At 33.9% G+C, this 24,035-nt stretch overlaps 2 protein-coding genes and 1 pseudogene across 2 annotated transcripts; 1 reads left to right on the top strand and 2 right to left on the bottom strand.

The window, feature by feature from the left end:
* Window positions 1-294: 294 nt before the first annotated feature.
* LOC120160509 (histone-lysine N-methyltransferase ATXR2-like) lies at window positions 295-4,107 on the top strand. The gene is made up of 15 exons (XM_039170916.1): window positions 295-502; window positions 598-673; window positions 752-837; window positions 923-1,260; window positions 1,343-1,455; window positions 1,571-1,602; window positions 1,753-1,898; window positions 2,141-2,228; window positions 2,344-2,392; window positions 2,488-2,542; window positions 2,704-2,773; window positions 2,859-2,928; window positions 3,376-3,452; window positions 3,672-3,728; window positions 3,816-4,107. Exons 1-15 carry the CDS (start codon window positions 419-421, stop codon window positions 3,924-3,926), a joined length of 1,452 nt encoding a protein of 483 aa, XP_039026847.1. The 5' UTR covers window positions 295-418; the 3' UTR covers window positions 3,927-4,107.
* A 774-nt stretch (window positions 4,108-4,881) lies between these two features.
* Window positions 4,882-17,325, bottom strand: LOC120160554 (annotated as a pseudogene).
* A 1,110-nt stretch (window positions 17,326-18,435) lies between these two features.
* On the bottom strand, window positions 18,436-22,207 carry LOC120160416 (glutamine synthetase nodule isozyme-like). Its single transcript, XM_039170833.1, has 13 exons — window positions 22,068-22,207; window positions 21,910-21,949; window positions 21,721-21,824; window positions 21,538-21,586; window positions 21,330-21,436; window positions 20,923-21,010; window positions 20,125-20,253; window positions 19,828-19,902; window positions 19,540-19,593; window positions 19,411-19,448; window positions 19,117-19,276; window positions 18,736-18,796; window positions 18,436-18,638 (listed from the first exon to the last, which is right to left on the bottom strand). The coding sequence occupies exons 1-13, from the start codon at window positions 22,139-22,141 to the stop codon at window positions 18,547-18,549; spliced, it is 1,071 nt and encodes a 356-aa protein (XP_039026764.1). The 5' UTR covers window positions 22,142-22,207; the 3' UTR covers window positions 18,436-18,546.
* Between the last annotated feature and the right edge of the window lie 1,828 nt (window positions 22,208-24,035).

The raw sequence follows: 24,035 nt of genomic DNA on the forward strand, positions 1-24,035 counted from the left end.
TTAAAAAAAATAAAAAAAAATATTTTAAAAAACACTAAATAATATTTTAAAACTATATTTTTAATATAAAATTAGATTTTTATTTAATAATTTTTTATTTTTAAAAATAAATTAAACATAATTACAAAAACTATAGGTTTAAAAATAAATTTAAAATATATATATTTTTAGAATATGATTTGTTTTTATGAATTTAAAAATTTTTGTTTTTAATTTTTTTCTATCACATGATATGATCTAATTCGTTACATATTAGAAAAATCCAGTTTATGCTCAAGAAATAATAGCACGCACCGTAGTACTGAGGTCATACCCGCACCTGATTTTTCTGGCGCCGTCAAATATATATCACTGAGTCGACTTTGTATCTCGAGTGGAAGCAGTAGCGCCGCCGCCGCAGCACAGCAACAGCAAAGCTATGGAATTGATTTGCCCTATCGATCAACGCTGTTCTGATCAAATCACCTCCCTTCTCCGGCCGCCGTATCCTCCCTTAGTCCAGGCAGGCACTCCACCTTCTCTTCATTTTTCTCCTTTTCCTTCTTCTTTTCTAGCTTATTCAGTTCAGTCCGTTTCTGTACTTTCATCAAAACGCAGGAGTATTTCGAACAGCTTATTTCGAAACGCCGATGCCAAGGCATCAAAGTGAAACAAAACGGTGAATTTGGAAAAGGTACAATTTTATGATTTTTGTTTTATTTTCTATTAATTACATTTATTCGAAGTTATAATCGAGTAATTTGTTCGGTAGGTGTGTTTGCCGAAACGGACTTTGAAGAAGAAGAACTCGTTTTCAAGGATCAAATGCTCGTTGGAGCTCAGCATCCTTCGAACAAGGTCATTTTGACATATTCATTATGCGTTTTTTCTTTCCTTAATTCATGTTTAATGGCTTACCTTTTATTTTTTGTCAAATTTTCAGATTGATTGTTTAGTTTGTAGTTACTGTTTCAAATTTATTGGTTCAATAGAGCAACAAATAGGACGAAGATTCTATCTGAAAACACTAGGAATAGGAATTTCTTCGCATAATGGATGTGAAAGCAATTCATCTGATGAAGTCGAAGACAATGAATTTGCTTATAATCACCGTAGTGAGCAAAATGGAGCTTCTAGTAGTTCTAGTAGTACTATTCCTTTGCCTACAATGGCTGTTGAGTCGTTAATGAATGGTGAAATGGCATTGCCTTATTCCAACAAATTTCCCTTGCCTTCTATCATTTTGTGCCCTGGCGGATGTGAAGAAGCATTCTATTGTAGGTTAGTTGAATTTGTTATTTTTTATGTCACTAAAATTTTTAACCTTTATAAGCTAACAATTATTTTTCTTTGAATGGCATAGCAAATTGTGCGCTGAGGCTGATTGGGATTCATTTCATTGCTTACTTTGTACTGGAGAGAAATCAGAGTCTTGTTCTAGAGACGCACTTTTAAAGTTCATACAACATGCCAATGGTAAGTCTTTTATATTATACAATATTAATGTTAATGAAGTTCCCGTTTACTTGTGTCATTTCTTACCTTAGTTATAGTTTTTTACTTATTATAACTTGTATCATAACTTTCTCAGAAACAAATGACATTTTCCTCCTTGCTGCCAAGGTACTAAAACTGTTAACTTCTCCATTCTAGCTTTAGTTTTTGGCATGGCTTTGAATTTTCATTGGACTTTGGAGTACAAAGTAGGGTGCTTTATATGTTCACTTTATCTTGAGTATTTATGGACATATTTCCTTGATTTCCATTTTGCAGGCAATTTCTTTCACCATATTAAGGTATCGGAAGTTCAAAGCATCTCATCTGAGCAAACAAGAGAACACTGCATCTATTATCTTAGGAACTGATCCATCCTTACTTTTGGAGGCTTGGAAGCCAATATCAATTGGACATAAGAGAAGGTAACTGTCATTGACATCATTTTCTATGTAATGCCTAGGAATAGATTTTTTACGGTTTTGATATCTTGGATCTATAAATCCAGGAATAAGCATCTCGTCAATCAGGTTTCTGTAATTTGAGAATTAAACTCTCCAGTGAATACTTTATATTTGCTGTATGAAAGTAAATATTAGCGTTAGATTGGAAGGTATTTTGATACTTTTTAGTTAAAAAGAAGACCGCTAACTTTTTCTTCCCACAGGTGGTGGGATTGTATTTCCTTGCCAGATGACATTGATGCGTCTGATGAAGGGACATTTAGGGGGCAAATTCGGGAGCTTGCATTTACTGTAAGATTTCCTAGTGTTGGTGGTTCATGTAACATGCAAATACTAAGCTGACTTAGTAGTCATTTTTTCTTCTCCTTAAAGTCTTACATTAACTGGTTATTTCGAACATTTTCAGTCACTTCAGCTCCTCAAGGAAGCCATTTTTGACAAGGAATGTGAGCCATGTATCCTGTCTCTGAGCATCAATGCAATTAATGTAGTTATTTTCTAAGCAATGTTGTTCTTAATTAATGGAAGTATAGTCCTTAACCTTATCAAGTATTCTCCCTTGAAATCTACGGGCAGATTATCGGCATGTTTGAGCTCAATAATCTGTAAGTTCTGTTATTCCTTTTTTACTTTTTGTATTGCATGGTCTTTGTGCGTGGTAAGTATCATAGTAGCGGTAGATAAACATGGATTACATGGCATGTTAATCATATTTCTAATTTGCTTGAGGCTTTCAAGTAGTGATTTGGAGTTCCATCTGTAACAGTGATCTGGTTGTAGCATCTCCGGTGGAAGATTACTTTTTGTACATCGATGATCTTCCACATTCTGAAAAGGTTAGAAGGCGTTCCCTTTTGATTGCCTAATAATTTTCTTTGGATTATGAATATCTGGTGTCATTTCCTATGTCATTCGTGGCAGAAAGAAGCTGAGAAAATTACACAACCATATCTGGATGCTCTTGGTGAAGATTATTCCATTTGTTGCCAAGGTAAAAACCCTCTTTGAGCACTAAATAATGTCTTCCAGTTTCTCATGCTTCCTGATATGCGGCTGAAAGTGTCCACTTTCAGTTGAATTCTATTTTTCCTTGATGCACGCAAGCTATGTTGCTCCGACTCTTCATTTTTCTTGGAGTATCAATGTATGACTCCTGTTTCTGGCTGCATTTTCCAATAAGGATATGGGATAATATGACCTATCAAGGATCCCCCATATAAAGGACTCGGGAAAAAAATGAACATACTTATGTTGAGTACATACCTGTATCCAGAACTCACACCCAACTCCATGTAACGTAGCATGCAAGTAATTCCTTCATACAATTATACGTATCCCTGCCTACTTGTAGAAAGTGCTGGATTACATATTATTTATTTCAGCCATCCATTTATAGTCGTGCAATGACTAATTTATTCTATTTTTAAATTTTCTGTAGGTACGGCATTCTTTCCTTTACAGAGCTGCATGAACCACTCTTGCTGTCCTAATGCTAAAGCATTCAAAAGAGAAGAGGTACGTTTATGCTGTAATAATATCTAATATACTAGTAGATTGCTTGTTTTGGTTCTTACTAATGTATAGGGTCATTTATCAATTTTTAGTCTATATGTTTCCTATTTAATCTGCATGATGTCCAAACATACTATTTATTATATACCTTCTTTCTGGGAGCATGTACGAAATAGCTTCACTCATTGGTCCCTTAACCTTCATTTATAATTCCGATTCCAGGATAGAGACGGCCAAGCGACAATTGTCGCCCTCCGGCCTATTTGCAAGGGAGAGGAGGTAATTTTTCCTTTGTCATCTTGTTTATTAAGTGTTGGCTGTAAAATCTAAATGAGAACCAAGATAGCATATGAATGGTTCTTTCAGGTGACAATTTCATACATAGACGAGGACCTTTCATTCGAAGAGAGGCAGGCATTGCTTGCGGATTACGGCTTTAGATGCAGGTGCCCCAAGTGTTTGGATGAAGAACCCTAGACCCTAAGCGACGTGTTGGCCAAAATTGCCATTGAAGTGGTTGCCAAAATGACAAAGATTACTGCCTTCAGATTTAAACAAAGTAACTTTTGCTTGGATTTTGCTCTTGGAGTTATTTTTCAGATGAAAATTATATAAATATTTTTTCAGCGAAGTAAAATTAACGTTTTGGATGTTAATATTTAATTGATAAATATTAGTAATTTTATATTTTTGATCAAACTATAATTTTAAATTTGGAATTTATTCCTATATCTAAATTTAGGATTTGATCATTTATGTAATGTCATTAGTCATTTTATATTAGAATTGTGATCTAAATTCTATTTGGTCTAATTTAAAAAAATTACGGTGTAAATGCGGAGTTTCTCTGGTTAGTGGTATAGTTTTACACAACAAAGGTCTATAAGAAATTTGCGTGTACTACATTAGACGTATACATGACATGATGCTGTTATACGATATGTAGACATGATATGATGCTGTTATATGGTATATACAAATGGGATAAGATCTTGTTTTATTTTTAATTTTACACAAATTTATGACTATTGAATTAGTGAAAATATATGGTTGAGATTGATAATAAGATATAAGAAGATATTCACCGGAGAAAAAAATTAATGAGTCGATCTTAGTCATTTAGTTTTACTCATTTAACGGTCTTAAATCTATGTAAAACGAAAAAAAATAACATTGTGTGACTAAATCTATGTAAAATTAAAAAAAATTATATTGCGTGAGATAATTGTCCAAAATATCATGTCTACAAGACAGCCGCGGCCAAAGGAAAGAAGAAAAGGGCATTTTGGAATTTTATAACAATTTCCTAATACCCTGCTGACAAACTAAAGGGGACAAATAATTAGCCAAAAAGAAAAAAACCCATTGCCTTCCTAAAGAATAAAACATATACATGGGAGGGAATGAGTGAAGTTCTTAGCTTGTTTTTTTTCTACAATACTGTGTTAATATGAAGGGCTTTGAGCGACGAAGTAGCCATTTGTTTCACCAACACTTGGCCTCGGGACCTCTGCCCGTCTCTCCGTTCCTCGATTAGATTCTGTAACTTCTGTGGTAAATCGTTCTCCACGATTAATTGTTTCGGCCGCGGGTGGTGCTCGTAAACAGACTGCCAACATCAGAAAAGAAAAATAACCGCTTGGATGACTAACAGAGGGAAAGTTGTTTGTTTGTTTAGCTCACTTCAAGGAGCTTCATAATGTTGGCAGCCAACACAATGCAAGTAAAATGTTGGTTTCCAAAAAATTTTTAAAAAAAATGTTGGAAGCAAGATGAGTAACATAATTAATGGCAAATATAGTATGCATGTGGATGTTTGGACTGGAAGAGGGCAGCCGAGGATAGAATAATTCATGTTTCATATATTTTTTAAAATATTTTGGGATGATTATAAGGTAGTATATGTTCAAAATCTTTCTTAATCATTGACAACACACACCTTATAGACACAGCTACTCAAACCCGAGTCGTCTAGGGAGAACAACACTCTCTTTTGTCACTGAGATTACTCAATGGGTTCATAATCCATGTTTCATGAAAGAGAGTAATTGTCCATTAATTTAGCAAACCGAATTTAATTTGGTAGCAGTTACGAACTCTAAAGATCTTGGTAAAAAGATGAGCTATTACACGAGTTCACATGATTTTCTAAAGCATTTGTTACGAAATTATCATTCCTCAGTAATATCCCACTCTTAGCAGCTATCCGATAGAAATCATTCCTCGGGGTTGATCGCTGAATTGTAAGACCTGCCACATGCCATCAATTGCTAGGTGAACCATTTCCCTGTGTAAGGAGCCGGGAATGAGCAATTTTTTCAAGTATAGAAAGCAAACACACTGGAGCATTTAAAAATATAAATACGCAAAAAGGAGAAAGGTAGAAGAAAAGTGGGTAGAGTGCATCATAAAGTTGAGAATAATGATTTTCAGCGATTGGTTTTAGAGTTCCCAAAATGGTATACAGTCATCATCTGTCATACATCAAAATCCATATTATCTATTATTGCATCAACAAACTCACACAGGCATGCACACAAACCTGTACTTTGCGTAATCAGCCTCTAGAAAACCAAACAAAACCGGGATTCCACGGCAAGCTATGAACATCTGCAAAGTCAATGAGCTATGGAGAAGGAACCAATATGGTCAGTATAATTCATTTCTGTCAGTTAAGAAGGATATCAAGCAACAGAAATAAATAAAAGAGATGACTCAACACTTTGATTGACAAAGCTGCTGCAAGAAATAAGCTGCCTCTATCCTAATTTCCCGAGGACGATCAGGCCCCGCAAAACTCATAGCCAAAGGGATCTATAAGGTAACTTGAGAGTGAATAAACTATAAATACTACAATAGAATCACTCTCCCCCGCCCCTATCCCATTTCAGTTCAAAAGATGAATCCAAAAGGCGATAGAAACACATAACCGAAACATATATACAAACAAAAACATTTATGCACATGAATTGCAACAACCAAAGGATTCTAAAAGCTATGGAGATGCCTCATTAACAGTTGACTCTCTCCACCAACTCCTTAAAAGTTCTAATGTTAATAGGCATTAGTGTGTAAGAAGAAGACTGCACATGTTCCGAAAGTGCCATGATACTGTTATCCAAAAGGGGCGAAAGGAAAATAAAATGGAACTCTTTTTTTAGGTCCCGACCTAATGAGGGAATATGTAGCAACTGCACACCGTGCCCACTCTTAATCTTATATATGTGAATAAATAAAGCTAAATGATCGTAGAACTTACAAAGCCAACAAGACAAGCATTCTTCAGGAAATCGGTAATTTCTTTCACAATATGATTAATAAGTTGAAGCACTGAACATATACTGCAATTGCAATAAATAGTAACTTTGTCAGTTGGTCCTTATCAAGCCAATAAGTAAATTGGTAACAGTCTAAGAACCTTCTCTTTTACCCTTTTCCCAGCTATGAAGACTGGAAGAGGGAGGTTTTCTTTTTTCTTCTTTTTTAAATATGACAGGGGTAGGGTGGGGAGAGGAAGAGAGCCTCATTATTGACATACACGAATTTTGGGGACATCAAGCAATTCTATTAGAGGCAGTAAACCACACTGGGTAACAAAAACAATTTCTTGTTCAGGGCGCTTGCGGAAGATCGATATGAGCTTCTGACATGCAGTATCAATTGCATCCTCTGATTCCTCCGGTCTTAGTGAGCCAACTAATCTGCTGAACTCAACTGCCTATGGCACAAAGAAAAAATAAGCTTTTAAATCTCTCCAACACCAGAAACAAGTTCAATAGAGAGAAATCCAAAACATACAGACAAGAGGACAGCAGGAATCACATAACTACTGGGAATAAATACAAATTCATATTTTGGTTACAAAATCATATCTAGTCCTTATGATGTCAGAAATATAACTTCAGTCATAAGGGGGGGAAACTCCTAAAATAATCCCCTAAGTATTCACACGGCCAAGGAGTATCAGCAACGGAAAAACTCCTAAAATAATTTGTTAACTTTTTCAGAGACTAGCACCATTGCATGAAGCAGTACCTTCTGCAGACCAGCATTCTGAGTTATAGCTACAAAGCCAAATGATTTATTCTCAGTATCAATTTGATCCCTGTTGCCTCCCTGTCCTATTTCCATATGTTTCCTTCTTGATGGTGAGCTGACATCACCATTTATCATTGCTTCACCTTGATGTGAAACATCATGATGACCAGAACCGAGTGCAGTCACTACATTCTTAACAGATAGTCTACCAGAACTAATCTGTAATGATGATTTCTCATGAATGGCCAAGGTTGGAACCTTATCTAATTGTAGATCATCTTCTAAATTATTCATCCTTTCTTCAGGTGTATCATCTGCAGAATGATCACGATCATCCTTGCTTCGATCAGTGGCCTCTGTTGATGATACCTCTTTCCTAGAGCTCTGACAATCAAAAGATTAATTCATTAATGTGGGAAATCAACATCCTCTTGCATCAATCCATTTGAAAAACTAAACATTAGACTTCAAAAAACTTAAATTATTATCAATTTTTAAATTTTCGTTAATTTCTCTTGTCGCTTTCAACTTTAGCTAAGGCTTGCTTCTTAAAAAAGGTTCAGGCTGAAGAAGTTCTCACCATTTCAGATGCGTCTGCTTTCTCCGCTGGAATATTCTCTTCAGCATTCCGATTATCTGCATTAGATCTTTCTGCATCTTCTGCAACATCTACCGTGATGTTTCTGACAACCAGGGAATAAATCATCATGAGATATAATAGGAGTAAATAGAACACAAAATGAAATGTTTAAAAAGTATTTAGTTGTCAACCCTGCAAAGCAGAAAAATCTAAGGTTTGGATATCTTTTATGAGCTGCTTATGAAGGAAAAAAGACCAATATTAACGGAACACCAGAACAAAGGTATCATAGAAATGAAATATAATGCCAGGGCAGCTCCCAAAACACATTACACACACATACTGTAGCATATATACCTGATGGTTCCACTTTGGCGCAAAGAAGACTGCGAAGCACGTCTGCAATTCTGCATCCAGGGGTGAGAAAGAAGTGTTTTTGCATCAGGCCTCTGTCTGGCATCCTGAAAAATCAATGAAGCCTCATTTAACAAGTTAACAAATTATCAAAGACTCGGGTCAAGCGAAGATTTGCGGTGGTCTGATCAGCAACCATCATCACATTATATGACATCCATTGAACTCCGGTAATTATCATATAAACTAAGGACTGAGATTTTAGGCCATATATTCTTTTAGCCGCGTGAGTATCAATTAGTCTAAGAAATATATCAGGATATTCTATTTTCCTTCCATTTTGTTAGTTTCATTTCGTCTTGATGGTTCCTTCTACCTAAAGATTTACAGCTAGAAGAATGATTACTCATTGTATAACTCCAAGTGTCACTGATTGCATTTGGTCTTCATAGATTCCAAAGTTATAAGATCATATCATTCCCATCAAAACAGATCTTTCCCGACTAATAACTAAGTGTACTCTGTCTGTTGTAAAACCAAGCATGTCTCATGCGTGACAAACTTTAGAAAGATCAAGAAATAGTTGAAATACAAAATCGGAGCTTCATTTATCTTCCATACCTTCTTAAAGCACTGGCGCAGAAAATCAGTAATGTCTGGAGATAGGCTATCAGGTAACGGTGGATGCTCATCCTGAAAGAAAAATAAATATTTTAAAACATGCATATCTATAGTATATATATATATAGAGAGAGAGGGGGGGGGGTTAGGATTCACACACACCTAACGTAAAACTTTTAGTTTCACACATTTTTAAGATATTTGGATGAGAGGAAATTAAAGGTTTAAATTAACTCATTGTTTTTTATTCCAGTGAATATCTTCACATTTACTACTGTTAATCTCAGTATTTGATTCTGCCTATATATATATATATATATGGGTTAAGATCCAATTACACAAATGAACTCGTTTTTTTTCCAGTGAATATTTTCTCATTTCCTACTATTAGTCTCAGCTATCTATTTTCACTCATCGAGATATGCATATCTACATATAATCAGTCAGAGACTAAAATATAATATAGATATTGAAACTAAAAATTTCAAGGGTAAATTATGTGTTTAGTACCTAAACTATCAGTTTTAATCTGTTTTAGTACCTAAACTTTCAATTTTTTCAAAACCATACGTAACGTTTAGTTTTTGTTTCGTTTTAGTATCTCGCCGTTAAAAACTTAACGGATGATTTGCACATGACACTTTTTTATGGTTAAATTGTATCATTCATTACTCAACTATCTTCTCACTCCTATTTTGGTAACTAAAGTTTAAATTTTTTTTAATTTAATTACTTAACTTTCAAATCACTCATAATTTAATCACTCTAACTTTCAAATTTATCTTTTTATTTTAAATTATATATTAATAAAATAATAAAAAATGTAATATCACAAAAATTATTAATAAAATAAATTACAATGATTAAAATAGGAGCAATTTGAAAGGTGAGTAGTTAAATTGAAAATTTTTAAACTTCACTACCAAAATAGGAGTGGGAAGATAGTTGAGTGATGAATGATGTAATATACCCACAAGAAAATGGGTTAAGTTTTAAATGATAGGGTACTCAAATGAAAAAAAATTAAACGTTAGGTATGATTTTAAAAAAGTTGAAAGTTTAAGTATTAAAACAGACCAAAACAATATGCAAATTAAGACGCTAGTTTAGGTATGTTTATTTCATTTGTAAAAAACTGAAATAAGTGTAAATACACATACAATGGACAGGGACGAAAGAAACTAGTGTATATAAAAAGAAGAGCAATTTAAGACATAAAAAATGAACTTGCTAAAGCATTCTTCAGCAGTGAAAACAATATGCAAATATGGAATGTAAATAAATAGGAAGGGTAGATAAAGGATAGAAAATAGAGAAACTCAGATAGGAAGAATTTACTCTTATTCTTATATACTGACCAAAGAAAATTGCACAGATATTGACAAACCTGCACAATCCGATAGAGAGCTGGCATAGGCTGCAGATCATAGTAAGACGGCACACATATAAGGAGTTTAATCACAGTACAGCCAACACTCCAAATGTCAGCAGCAGCACAAACCCATGACATTTCAATCACCTTAAATATAATTTAAACTGTAAGTAAAGCTTCTAATATATATACCTTTAATAACAAACATGAAAGCCTGGAGAAAAGTAACAAGCTTGACAATTAATGGCACATTCCAAACATCGGTACCTCTGGGGCCATCCAATATGGTGTTCCGACAATTGAGTGCGTGTTAACATCAGCCTCAGTTAGTTTGGTTGCAACACCAAAATCAGCAAGTTTCACTAGACCCTGAAAAGAGAAATTAAGGATAAGCCCCCCCCCCCAAAAAAAAACAAGAGAGTCCACACTCTACACACCTAAAGACACAACCATCAAAACCAATTTAAACACAAAATTGTTAAAATAAAACAGCATAGAGACTGTAATGAATCTACACAACCGAGGACCTTGAGGTTTGAGGCAATAAAATATGGCCCAAATTTCAGTAGCCTGCAGGTGTTTCACTCAAGGAAACTTGAGCACTTCAACTTCATTTATCTTAGCAGATTTCTCAGCCCATAAGTCGCTGAAGTAAAAGGACACATGAATTGAATGAACCAAATTCAATATGTTCCTATGCCCAAATTTATCGCAACATAATCAGTAAAAAATGACCCTGAAATAATAATAAAACTCACCAAGGATACAGAAATAGTTGCTAGGATACCTCTTTAGTGGTCAGAATATTTGCACCCTTAATATCCCGCTGGATAACTCTCTGTTCATGTAGATAAACCAAGCCTTCCAAAACCTGTTTAACAAATAGCGTATTCAATGATACTTTTGTTGCGGAAGACGGCTATCGGATAGAGCAAAATCGCAACTGATAATTTGAGAAAATAAAAATGAAGATAAAAGAGACACAAAATTTACGTGAAAAACCCTTAAAAATTTAGGGTAAAAACCACGGGCAACGGTAGAAGAATTTCACTATGAGAAAATAAGAATTACAACCTCTCTCGATCTACCAATGAGAAAACAATGATAATTCTCTCTTGATAAAAAGGAGAAAACAACTCTCAAGAAACTCTCTAAATTCTCTCTAGTATTGGAAGAAATCTAGAATGCTTTGGGATGGTTTTGAAGCTAAATAAGCTAGGGTATTTATAGTTGAATCATAAGGACTAATTTGTAAATACCCTAAAGTCTAGGGGGCTAAAAGTGCAATTTTACCCTTACAAATTTTTCCACAATTGCTGGCTACTTTTTTGGTGCCATTAATTGTGCACTTTCGGTGCCCCCAAGTTTGACAATTAACTTGGACTTTCAACAATCTCTCACTTGAAGATTTGATTGGAACAATCATATCTTCACACCATTCTTTCTACCTTATACCATCATGTTGCTTACGTTTCTGACAGGCCACAAGAGGATCGACACCAAGTAAATTTATCAGCATTAATCGCCTTTGTCATGAAATCTGCTATATTGTCTTTGGTATGGATCTTCTGCATATCTACTATTCCTTCTTCCACCTTTTCACGAATGAAGTGGTACTGAACTCGTATGTGTTTTGTCCTTGAATGAAATGTTGGATTCCTTGCTAGATGCAAGGCGCTTTGACTGTCACAGAAAAGAGAAACATGCTCTTGATTGTGCCCAAGCTCCTCCAATAACATCTTCAACCGAATTGCTTCTTTACTGGCTTGTGTAGCTGCTACATATTCTGCTTCTGTTGTTGACGTAGCCACAACTGACTGCAATTTTGAAACCCAGCTTACAGCTCCACCAGCAATTTTGAACACATATCCTGTAGTAGATTTGCTTTTATCCAAATCCCCTGCATAGTCAGAATCTACATACCCATTGATTAGTAAGTTTGATCCTCCGTAACATAATGCAACATTTGAGGTCCCTTTAATGTATCTCAGGATCCTCTTTACTGTATTCCAATGCTCTTTGCCTGGATTCGCCATGTACCGACTAACCACTCCCACTGCTTGTGCAATGTCTGGTCTTGTACATATCATAGCGAACATTAAACTTCCCACTGCTGATGCATACGGTACTCGAGACATCTTCATCCTCTCTTCTTCACTGCTAGGACTCATACTGGAGGATAATTTGAAGTTAATAGGAAGAGGGGTAGAAATTGGCTTACAATCTTGCATGTTGAATCGTGACAAGATCTTCTTCAAGTAATTCTTTTGTGAAAGCCAAATCTTCCTATTACTTCTGTCTCGGTGAATTTACATCCCTAGAATCTTGTTTGCTGATCCCAAGTCCTTCATTTCAAATTCCCTAGCCAGTTTTGCCTTTAATTCTTCAATATGATCTTTGTTGGGTCCTGCAACCAACATGTCATCCACATACAACAGCAATATAACAAAATCGTTATCACCAGACCTCTTGAAATAAGTACAAGGGTCTGCATTAAGTCTGTTGTATCCAAGGCACATAATGAAGGAATCAAATCTCTTATACCAATACCTCGGCACCTGCTTTAGACCGTACAGAGATTTGTTCAACCTGCAAACCAAGTTCTTCTTTTCTTTTTCTTCAAAACCTTCAGGCTGGAGCATATAAATCTCTTCTTCAAGATTTCCATGAAGAAAAGCTGTTTTAACATCTAGCTGCTCTAGATGTAAGTTCAATGTAGCACACATTGCCAAGAGAACTCGAACTGTTGTTAGTCGAACCACAGGAGAAAAAATTTCATTGAAATCAATACCTTCTTTTTGAGCATATCCTTTGACCACCAGTATTGCACGGTACCTCTCCACTTGATCATCAACATTTCGCTTGATTTTGAAGACCCATTTGTTACCTATTGGCTTCATTCCTTGTGGTAGTGGCACAAGGTCCCATGTATTATTTTTATGAAGGGCTTCGATTTCTTCTTGCATCGCCATCATCCATAATGAAGCATCTGAGCTGTTTATTGCCTCCTGGTATGTTGATGGCTCACCGTCCTCTGTTAAAAGGCAGTATGCAATATTACCTTCTATAACATAATCTGAGTGCCAATTGGGACGTTTTCTCACACGATCTGATTGACGAGTTATTGGAGCTTCAGAACTCTCTAGTTCTTGTTCATCATGAGCTGGTTCTGCTTCAGAAGAATCTCCTTGTTCAACCTCCTTTTCCACATGTATATGAGTAGTCTCTGACTTTTCAGCGCTAGCATCGTCTTCTTTTCTTTGTAGCTTATCTTCTACAAAGATAACATCCCTGCTAATGATCACTTTACGGGTAGTGGGATCTCACAAGCGATACCCCTTTACTCCATCAGCATACCCCAAGAATTTGCATTTCCTGGATTTTGGATCCAACTTTGAAATTTTTTGGGAGTTGTACATCACGTACACAATACTTCCAAATACATGGAGGTTTGAATAATCAGCTGGTTTACCAGTCCACATCTCCATTGGTGTCTTCAGTTCTATTGCAGTTGATAGAGCTCGATTCACCAAATAACAGGCGATATTGACTGCTTCTGCCCAGAATGATTTTTCTAGGCCTGCATCCCTCAACATTGCTCGTGTTCTTTCTAACAAGGTTCTGTTCATCCGCTCTGCCACTCCATTTTGTTGAGGAGTGTTCGCCACTGTGAACTGTCTTTTGATGCCTTCTCTCTTGCAAAAGTCATCAAATTCTTCGCTTGTGTATTCTCCTCCATTATCTGTTCTGAAACACTTGATCTTATTTCCAGAATCAAGTTCCACCCGCGCTTTGAAGTTTTTGAAAGTTGCAAACACATCTGACTTCTTCTTAATAGGGTACACCCAACATCTCCTGGAGTAGTCATCAATAAATGAGACAAAGTATTTTGCTCTGCCTAGGGATGTGACCGGTGCTTGCCATACGTCAGAGTGAACCAATTCTAGAACACTTTTGCCTCTAGAATTTGATGTGTTGAATTTCAACCGGTGTTGCTTACTTGTTATACATTGCTCACACAAAGGAAGTGATACCTTTGTTAAGCTGGGAAGTAGCTTTTGCTCCACAAGGACTTTCATTCCTTGTTCTGACATGTGTCCAAGTTTCTTATGCCATAGCATTGCAGAATCAGAACTACATGAGGCAACAGAGGCTTCTGCTTCTAGCAAAGTCTCTCCCTTCAGCATGTACAAGTTTGCAGCTATCTTTTCGCCTTTCAGCACCACAAGCGCTCCACGGAACACCTTCATAATTCCTTTCTGTGTTTCAATATTGCTTGCATTATTATCCAACAATCTGTAGGATAATAAATTTTTCTTCAGACCTTTCACGTGCCGCACATCTCGAACAACTTTAATTGTTTCATCATACATCTTCAATTTGATGGTTCACACGCCAACGATCTCTAAGGCATGATCATTGCAACTATACACAGATCCTCCTGAGACAGGTTCATAATGATGAAACCATTCTCTTCTTGAGGTCATGTGATATGTTGCTCCAGAATCAATGAGCCATATATCTGCAAAACGTTTTCTGCCTTCCACGGTGGTTGATGCTTCACAACATAGAGCATCTCCATCATCTGAAGTGTTTGCGGTATTGCCTTGTGGATTGGAGTTTTTATTTAGACTCCAACAATCCTTCTTCAAGTGACCCTTCTTTCCACAGTGGTAGCACTTTAAATTCTTCTTGCTCCTTGACTTCGATCTACCATGTTTATGACTGCTGCTTTGGCCACGTTATGTTGATCTCCCTCTCATCATTGGCAACGCTTCTGCTTGTTGCAGATTTACTTGTCTGTCTTCCTTGTTCTTGCGCCGATTTTCTTCTTGTAGAACAGCAGCTGCAACGTCATCGAATACTAGACTAGTGACATTATTGTTTGTCAAGTTGATGATGAGTTGATCATACGAATCCGGTAGACTTTGAAGTAGAAGTTCAGCACGTTCGTGTTCTCCTATTTTACAGCTTAAGGATGTAAGCTGAGAAAATAAGGTGTTCAGTGTATTTAAGTGCTCCGTCACTGAAGTAGATTCTGGCATACGGAGAGTGTACAATTTCCTCTTAAGGAAAATTTTATTGTGCAACGATGTGGCCTCGTACAGTTTTGTGAGATGATCCCATATCTCCTTAGTTGTCTTCTTCTCCTCGATGCTTGACAATACTTTATCTGCTAATGCTAGATGAAAGTTTGTCATAGCATTCCCGTCCATCTCGTTCCATTTGATGTCATCTGTGAAATCCACCGGCCTTTCATTGATAGCCGCTAGACACCCGTCTTTCCTCAGGATGACTTTCATCTTTAATTTCCACAATGAGAAATTTCTCCCATTGAACTTTTCAATATCAAATTTCGTTGCCATAGCTTCTATTACGAATAGCTCCCACTATTTCACTATCGTGAATAGTTCTCTGGAACCTTCAAAGAATGAGTAATACCTTCTTACTTTCTTATGTTGGAGGATCCACCTTTTGGTGGCACCCACAAAGACAATAAGCAGATATTACACACTCCAATCTGGCTCTGATACCAATTGTTGCGGAAGACGGCTATCGGATATAGCAAAATCGCAACTGATAATTTGAGAAAATAAAAATGAAGATAAAAGAGACACAAAATTTACGTGGAAAACCCCTAAAAATTTAGGGTAAAAACCACGGGCAACGGTAGAAGAATTTCACTATGAGAAAATAAGAATTACAACCTCTCTCGATCTACCAAGGAGAAAACAATGATAATTCTCTCTTGATAAAAAGGAGAAAACAACTCTCAAGAAACTCTCTAAATTCTCTCTAGTATTGGAAGAAAGCTAGAATGCTTTGGGATGGTTTTGAAGCTAAATAAGCTAGGGTATTTATAGTTGAATCATAAGGACTAATTTGTAAATATCCTAAAGTCTAGGGGGCTAAAAGTGCAATTTTACCCTTGCAAATTTTTCCACAATTGCTGGCTACTTTTTTGGTGCCATTAATTGTGCACTTTCGGTGCCCCCAAGTTTGACAATTAACTTGGACTTTCAACAACTTTATGGCAAAATGAAGCAATAATTGCATAAATACAAACCTAAGCAATATAAACGGCCACCAAAGATTCTGGAAAAGGCCCAAATTTATTTGGCTTGATAATGTTTACATATCTATACAAATGTAAGAGCAGTAACTACATGTTCCTAATAGTGCAGAGAAAACTCCAATCACTATGTAAGATTTCTTACTCAAGAATTATATGCAGCTGAGTCTTTGTCTTTGATTACCCAAGATACTTCACAATGTTCTTATGATTCAAATTCTGCAAAGAGTTTCAAGTTTTAATTAGCACTAACCAGCCAGCATCAGACAACTACCATGGAGAATGCAAGATGACCAGTAAACAACAAATATTGGATGGGGAAACTGACGGTTGAAGCAGAGCCAACAGGCAGTAAGACAACTTTAGTGCACAATCTGAGAACTAATGTCCATCAGATATGCATGTGAGCACTTTGATGTAGCAATATAACGAGAGAAAGGTCCAAAAAGCACCAATAATAAAACAAAAGTTACCTTCAATAAATCAATCTCTGCTGCAATGTTAAGCCATTCCACCGGCCAAGAGCATTCAAAAGAAAAAAAGCAACTTGTCAGCCTCGCTAGCACTACAGAAACTAGAATTAGTAAATATTGGATGGGGCCGGTAAATTTTCAATTTTAGTCCCTTCAAAATTTAAATTTATACAGCCGAGGTAATAGTGAAATCACGTTTTAGCACCTAAGAATTATATAATCATAATTTAGTCTCTTTAAATTTATAAAATGAAATAATATCACATTAAATACATACATCTTAACAAAATATCTAGTTATTCAATTTGATTTTTCATTTGTTAGATTATTTTTCCTACCCTATCAAGTAACAGAATTGCCGCCATTGTTGATTGTAGGATCAAGATTCCATAATTTAATTGAATATAATCATTCTGAAAAAGGTATTTAATATGATCAATTCTGATAGTAATTTAATATGATTAATTATAGTGTTAATATTTTATTTTATTAATAGTTATTAGACCAAACTTATTAAGTAACTTTAATGATAAAAAATATTAATCTTTTAAAGAATTCAGATAAAAATAGTTTCATTTTAGAATGTTTACATTTTTAATAGATACTATTTTATAAATTATAATTATCTTAAATTATTTAAAATAAATGAATATTACTTTAATTATCCTAAACTATTTTAATTTTTTTTTTAAAATATATGATAAACTATTACATCATTTGACCGTTATTACCATGATTTAGGTGGAAAATTAACCGAATAAATTTCAAAATTGAAAGATACGTAAAGAAGAGTTTGTTGTACAAGTATACAAATAGTCTCATGACTATAAGATATTATTTTGTTGAATCTCTCGACTATTAAAATTTATAAGATGATTTTCGATTATAGGCAATTGATTTGTTGAGTCATCTGACAATTAAAAGTTATAAAATAGTCACATGACTATTCATCATGTTTCAAACTCGTCATTTTTTGTTAAAACACTAACAATCGTCTGAGCTAAAGGTTAATATGTTGATTGAGATATACTTGTTTTTGGAGATTTTATTACATCCCAGTTAACGTATAACTCAAACTACCGTTAAATTTTTAATAGACAATGACGAATTTCAAACATAATAAAGGGTCAATTTTATAATTTTTAATAGTCGATAACACAACAAAGCAATTCCCTATAGTTGAGACCATTTTATACTTTTCAATAATTACAAAACTCAAGAAAACAATATCGAATTATTTGCATACTTCACCCTAAATTAATTCAAGGTTAAACCGAATATATTAAATTTGAAATTCGATTCACACTGTACACCTAATTAAAATAGATACCGACAACAGCTTTGGTATGGTATCGTTGCTGATGTTAGAATCATCTTACCATAGTTAAAATCAAACTACTCTTGTTTATTTTATAGACTATTTAGTTCATGTGTTCGGGAAAAAACAACTGAAAAAGAATCCAACGCACCACAGGAATCCAAGGCAATAAGAAATACAAATAAAAAAAAAAACAAATTTCTACATAGTTTTAAACCAATGTGTGATTCTCATTTGTCATCAGCCCAAGCCTCCATTCTCAAGCTCATTAAGGCTCCCATAGAATGGTGGTTTCAGCTATCATCGACGTGACGGTGTAAGGGTCCATGTTTGACGATGGCCTGCGATCTTCGAAATAGCCTGTCGGTTTCATTTCCGGGTAAGTTTTTACTAAAACTCATGCGAGAATTCAAGGAGATATATATTTCTTTAACTAAAAGAAACGGAATAATGGTACCTTTTCCGGCTTTTTCGGTATCTCGACCGACACGGACGGAGGCTCCCCTGTTTGCAACACCCTATTCCAACATCACCACCCAAATACGAGTTATACTGTAATTGATTGCGATAAACATCGATAACAGAGAGAATCAGAATCATTTAATAACGATCATAATATTACGTTGAGTACGGAAACTATTAGGAGAATTAGCATGCTCGTCAAGCTTGATACTCAAATTTGTACTAAATATTTGATTGTAACAGTCCTGTCTAGGAACACTAAAGAAAATAGATGATCAAATCGGCTGAACCAATTCAATAAAAATCAAACCGAAATCAAAAGTGTTCGGACGAGTTTAGCCGTGGTGCTAAATTTGGTAATACATGTTAAACTTACCCACGAGAAAGTGTTGATATCAGCAGTCTCGTGAAGACCAGTTAAGCGTCTCTCGTTGCCCTTACCGTAAGCTGCAATGTGCTCCTTGTGACGTTTACTCAACTTCTCGATCGCCTTCTTTATCACTTGGATTCCATCATCATTTCTCATCGACTTTGTGCTGAGACAAAAAGAAAGAAAGAAAGAAAACAACAAATTTACTCTTCTGGTCGAATTATCATATAGCCCTTACCATAAGCCAGAATAGAAAACTCGATGTCGAATCAAGTAGAACATATTTATTTGGCATCTTACCTGAAATTGGTATGAGCGCCAGCACTATTCCAATCACCCTGATTGAGGGAAATAAAATAGCAAAATTATTTAATAAAAACTAAAAGAAAGGAAGGAAAGATAAATTAAGATTGTAGCAGTAATACAAACCGAAACTGGTTTGGGATCGAAAGAAAGAACAGCTCCTGCGATTTCAGTGATTCGCTGTTAAAAAAAATAATATTAAAGATGTATAAAAAAAGACAAAATCTGTTAGAAAACATTGGTGTTTAATAAGAGTCATAATTAAATTCGAAGTTAAATCGTGTCGGATTTTTTTCTATCTATAAAACTTGAATTTAAGACATTGTTTAAAGAATATCAAACTTTCTTTGTCACTTAATCCGACAAACATTAATAAGTTTTAATAAATTAAAACATCAAATTTTACAGATGTACCTCGAGTATGTATCGAGCCATCCATACTTGATCCCCTGTAGAAATCCCACAAATTGGACCAATTTGGAATTCCCACTGTTCAACACAACAAAATGATGATATAAGCTCTTAAATATTTCACAGAAAACATAAAGAGTAATGTACGATTTGATCTCGTAAAATTTTAATATGTATTCTATTATCTAGACATGACACGAGAATATCTTTAGAGAGTTTTGTCCAAACATATACCAAACACAAATATTTAAAGAAATAAAATTTTGAGTAACATAATGGACCAAATAAAAGCAAGCTTACCTGACCAGGCATGACTTCAGCATTGATGCCACTGATGTCAATGCCAGCATAAAGGCAAGCTTTGTAATGTGCGTCTACAATGTCTCGACCAAATGCTTTGTCTGCACCGACTCCGCAATAATACGGACCCTAAATGAATATGGATAACAAAACTTATTAAGATTAAGGGTAAATTTTAAATTTAGTACCTAAACTATCAGTTTTGATCCATTTTAGTACCTAAACTTTCAATTTCTTTCAAAACCACACTTAAAGTTTGCTTTTTGTTTTATTTTAATACCCGTTGTTAAAACTTAAAGCGTTTAGTACCTAGATCAAACATTTTTTTATCCGTTTTAGTACCTAAATTTTCAACAACAACAAAACAAAACTTAAGTATAATTTAGGTACTAAACATGTTTTGATACCTAAACTTTCATTTTATTTCAAAACTTATCGACGAGGTACTAAAATGAAACAAAAACTAAACTTTAGATATGGTTTTGAGAAAATTGAAAGTTTAAGTACTACAACGGATCAAAATTGATAGTTTATGTACTAAATGCATAATCTATCCTAAGATTAATAAGGATTCAATTCGGTTTAAAATAAAATTGTAGATTAATATATAACATTTTGGTTTTTAAAAAAAAAATCAAATAGAATGTTACAGTAATTGAATTGAATTCTTTTTGTTTTGATACAATCATTTTCATTATATAAGTAAATATAGAATTCGAATCAATTCCATCAATTATAAAATTGATTTGGTTTCGAAAAAAAATATGAAATTTTTTAGTTTTAAAATGTGATAAATACCTGTGGTCCGGGATACCCTCCGACTGGCCATCCGAGAGGCCATTTAACATCTTTCTGTAAAAGAGTGTACTCTTGCTCAATGCCAAACCTAAATTAATAGAGTAACAATAACTTTCATGATATATTTTAAAAACTAGATAACAATTAATTGAAACAATAGAGCGAGAAATGAGATTTAAAAGTTATTGATTCAATAAAATTTTAAAATTCATATTTTTAAATTGTATAATCAAATTTTAGAGATTATTTAATTATGAACTGTCAAATAAGACTTCAGTTATAACATTTCGCTTAAATTTTGTATGATTATCACCTAATTTGATCGAAATTAGAGAGGGAGAAAAAAGTTGCAATCATGCTCGACGTATGAACACTGTTGATCTTGGCAAAAGAAAATAGAATATTACCATGGCTCCTCCGCAACAACCTCAGGTTGGCTAAAGATCTTGGCAGCGTTAAATCTTTTGTTGGTCGGAATCGGGTCGCCGGTCGGCGTATATGCATCGCACATCACCTGTTTATGCAATTTTGTATATATACATACCTTCATTGTAAAATCCAAAAATATCCTTTCTAAATTAATAATAATAAAAAAACATGAATGAATTTGATTACCAAGATGCTCTTTCCTCTTCTAAACGGATCTCTGTATACCGCTTGAGGACTGATCTAGTAAAAATGCACAACAATCATCATAAATAATCCTAAATCAAAACTTGAAAAGTAGTAAATTAATCATCAAATCACGAAATTAAATAACGATTGGAACACAATATGAAAATTTGAACAAAAACGTACTATAGAATGACTTCGCTGTTGTCTCCGGTGGCCTGTTCAGTGCTGGAACCATCGTAGTTCCATCTCGGGAGTTTCGAAGGATCCGACTCCGGTCCGGGCAATGTCTATTCCGAACTCAATATATCACCATTTTGAATAAAAAAAACCATAAAATTCAACAAAATTAAAAGTTTAAACAGTAACACGCACCCTTGCTTTGCTCCTCATATCCATGCCGGAACCACCGATCCTGGAAATTACAGTTGAGAGGAATATCAAAATCTATTAGTAAATTAGTCTAAAACCTGTGTAAATACGAAGAAATTGAGAGCGGATTGAAAGAAAAAGAGAGCGAGAGAGGGATCGACCATATGTATTCAGCGATGATTTTCTCTGTGTTTTCACTTAGATTGAGATCAATGAGATCGTTGAGGAGAGACATTGTTGTTCGGCAGCTTTGTTTGCTCTAAGAAACTCAGAAAAACAAAAACAAAAATAAAAAACAGAGGACTTTGATCGGTGATCTTGAATAGAGAAATTAACGATTTTTCACTAAGGAAATGCAATTTTTTAGGATAGCTAAGATATCTATTAATAGATAATGATAACAAGGTTCATGCAAGTAACAACGCTCTTGATTTTTTTAATTAATCATTGATATTTGATTTATGGACCAAATAATTTAGATCGAGTACTGTTGGATAAGAACAATCCTTTCAATCCAGTTTACTTCATTCTCAAATATTAAAATTTAAACTTTTGATCTTACTTAAAGAATTTAGTGTCCTTCTCACTAGATAAATAAGTATTTATTTATTTTTAAAACAAAAATTAATCTATTAATTTTTGTTTTCTTTCTAAATGAACATTGTGAAATATCACTATAACAACCTTAATTTTAATACTTAAATAATTATATTTAATTAACTACTAAATTTAAAAAAATCGAATTGTTTTATTTATAAACATGTATTTATTTATATTTAAAATTTGATATAGATGCGAATTACAATTTAAATTAACATGTAAAAATTAGTGAGACAAAAGATGCTAGCTGTCGAGTGTGTACATATGACACACACACGCACATAATGACTCATGCATGAGCGGCAAAGAGTGAAGCGGCTCGGCCTTACAATCGTGGTACCATACGACGACCTAATTTAAAATTAAAAAAGATGTAATTAAAAATGTTTAAAATTTTAATATTTTCAGTTAAACGTAACTTAAAATGTTAATTTTTTAATATTTTTTATTGTCAACCGAAAATGTTATGAATAGTATATGGAACCAAAAAAATAAGAAAAAAGTTATCATTTTAAGCTGTGCCCAACTAAAAATGTTAAGATTTTTTTAATATTTTCGATTACGTTTTTTCTTAACCTTAATTTAGATTTACGTCTCTTATACATTTCCTACAACCGTATATGTGCATGTCAAATGAAAATGTTAAGACAAATTAATGATTGATTATATAATTAAGATAAAATTATGTATATTTAATATCATTATCGTTTAATGTTATATGTTTTTTTATTAAGATTAGGTGACTACAAAGTAATATTTATTTTTTAAATATTATAAACCATTTGACAATGAATACTAAATCACTCTTGTAGTCGCTAGTGCTCGATGACCTCTAGAAAGATCAACGATTTCTTTAACCACCGAGTTAAGTTGATTAATAGTAATGTTATATGCTTTAATTAAATGATTGATTGAGTTGATTAATTATGATTCATATGCTTATGATAATATAGCTAATTCAGAAAATAAAAGTATCGTATAAATTTTAAGTTATTGTAATGTTATATAATATATAATTTACACGACATAAAACTATTAACAATAGTAAACATATTTGATAGGGATATATAGACAACACTTTTGTGCTTTTATCAGCACTTTAATGCTTATGTTACATTCCAATATCTAATAATAATCGTAAGTATCAAATTGTTTCCTAAAGAGTTGATTGAGATATTCAGTGATAATAATGAACAGTTATATTGAAATTTTATTAATTTTATGTTGATCTTATGTTCGAGCATCAACAATTGCAAGAGTAATTGAATGTTCATTGTTAAATGATTGAAATTACTTAAAACATATATCTTTATAATCATCTTTAGCATAATAATAATAATAATAATAATAATAATAATAATAATAATAATAATATAATAATAATAATAATAATAATAATAAGCTAAGCAAATTTGGATTAGTGTAGGAATGTTACTATAACTCACCACTTGATATATAACCTTTTTAGTAGTTATTAAGGTATAATTTCTAAATTTATCCTTATCATTTTTAATAGTTATTTTATTTTT

The sequence above is a fragment of the Hibiscus syriacus genome, unplaced genomic scaffold (assembly GCF_006381635.1).
Source record: "Hibiscus syriacus cultivar Baekdansim isolate YM2019G1 unplaced genomic scaffold, ASM638163v2 tig00111392_pilon, whole genome shotgun sequence".
NCBI classification, from domain to species: domain Eukaryota; kingdom Viridiplantae; phylum Streptophyta; class Magnoliopsida; order Malvales; family Malvaceae; genus Hibiscus; species Hibiscus syriacus.

What these genes read in the sequence shown, in the direction of transcription:
- LOC120160509 (XM_039170916.1), top strand. Translation starts at nt 419, where the DNA reads ATGGAATTGATTTGCCCTATCGATCAACGCTGTTCTGATCAAATCACC. An exon ending in TTATTCCATTTGTTGCCAAG is followed by an intron (nt 2,929 to 3,375) that starts GTAAAAACCCTC and finishes AATTTTCTGTAG; the next exon opens with GTACGGCATTCTTTCCTTTA. An exon ending in AAGCATTCAAAAGAGAAGAG is followed by an intron (nt 3,453 to 3,671) that starts GTACGTTTATGC and finishes TTCCGATTCCAG; the next exon opens with GATAGAGACGGCCAAGCGAC.
- LOC120160416 (XM_039170833.1), bottom strand. Translation starts at nt 22,141, where the DNA reads ATGTCTCTCCTCAACGATCTCATTGATCTCAATCTAAGTGAAAACACA. An exon ending in CTGAAGTCATGCCTGGTCAG is followed by an intron (nt 19,903 to 20,124) that starts GTAAGCTTGCTT and finishes TGTGTTGAACAG; the next exon opens with TGGGAATTCCAAATTGGTCC. An exon ending in ATATCAACACTTTCTCGTGG is followed by an intron (nt 18,797 to 19,116) that starts GTAAGTTTAACA and finishes ATGTTGGAATAG; the next exon opens with GGTGTTGCAAACAGGGGAGC.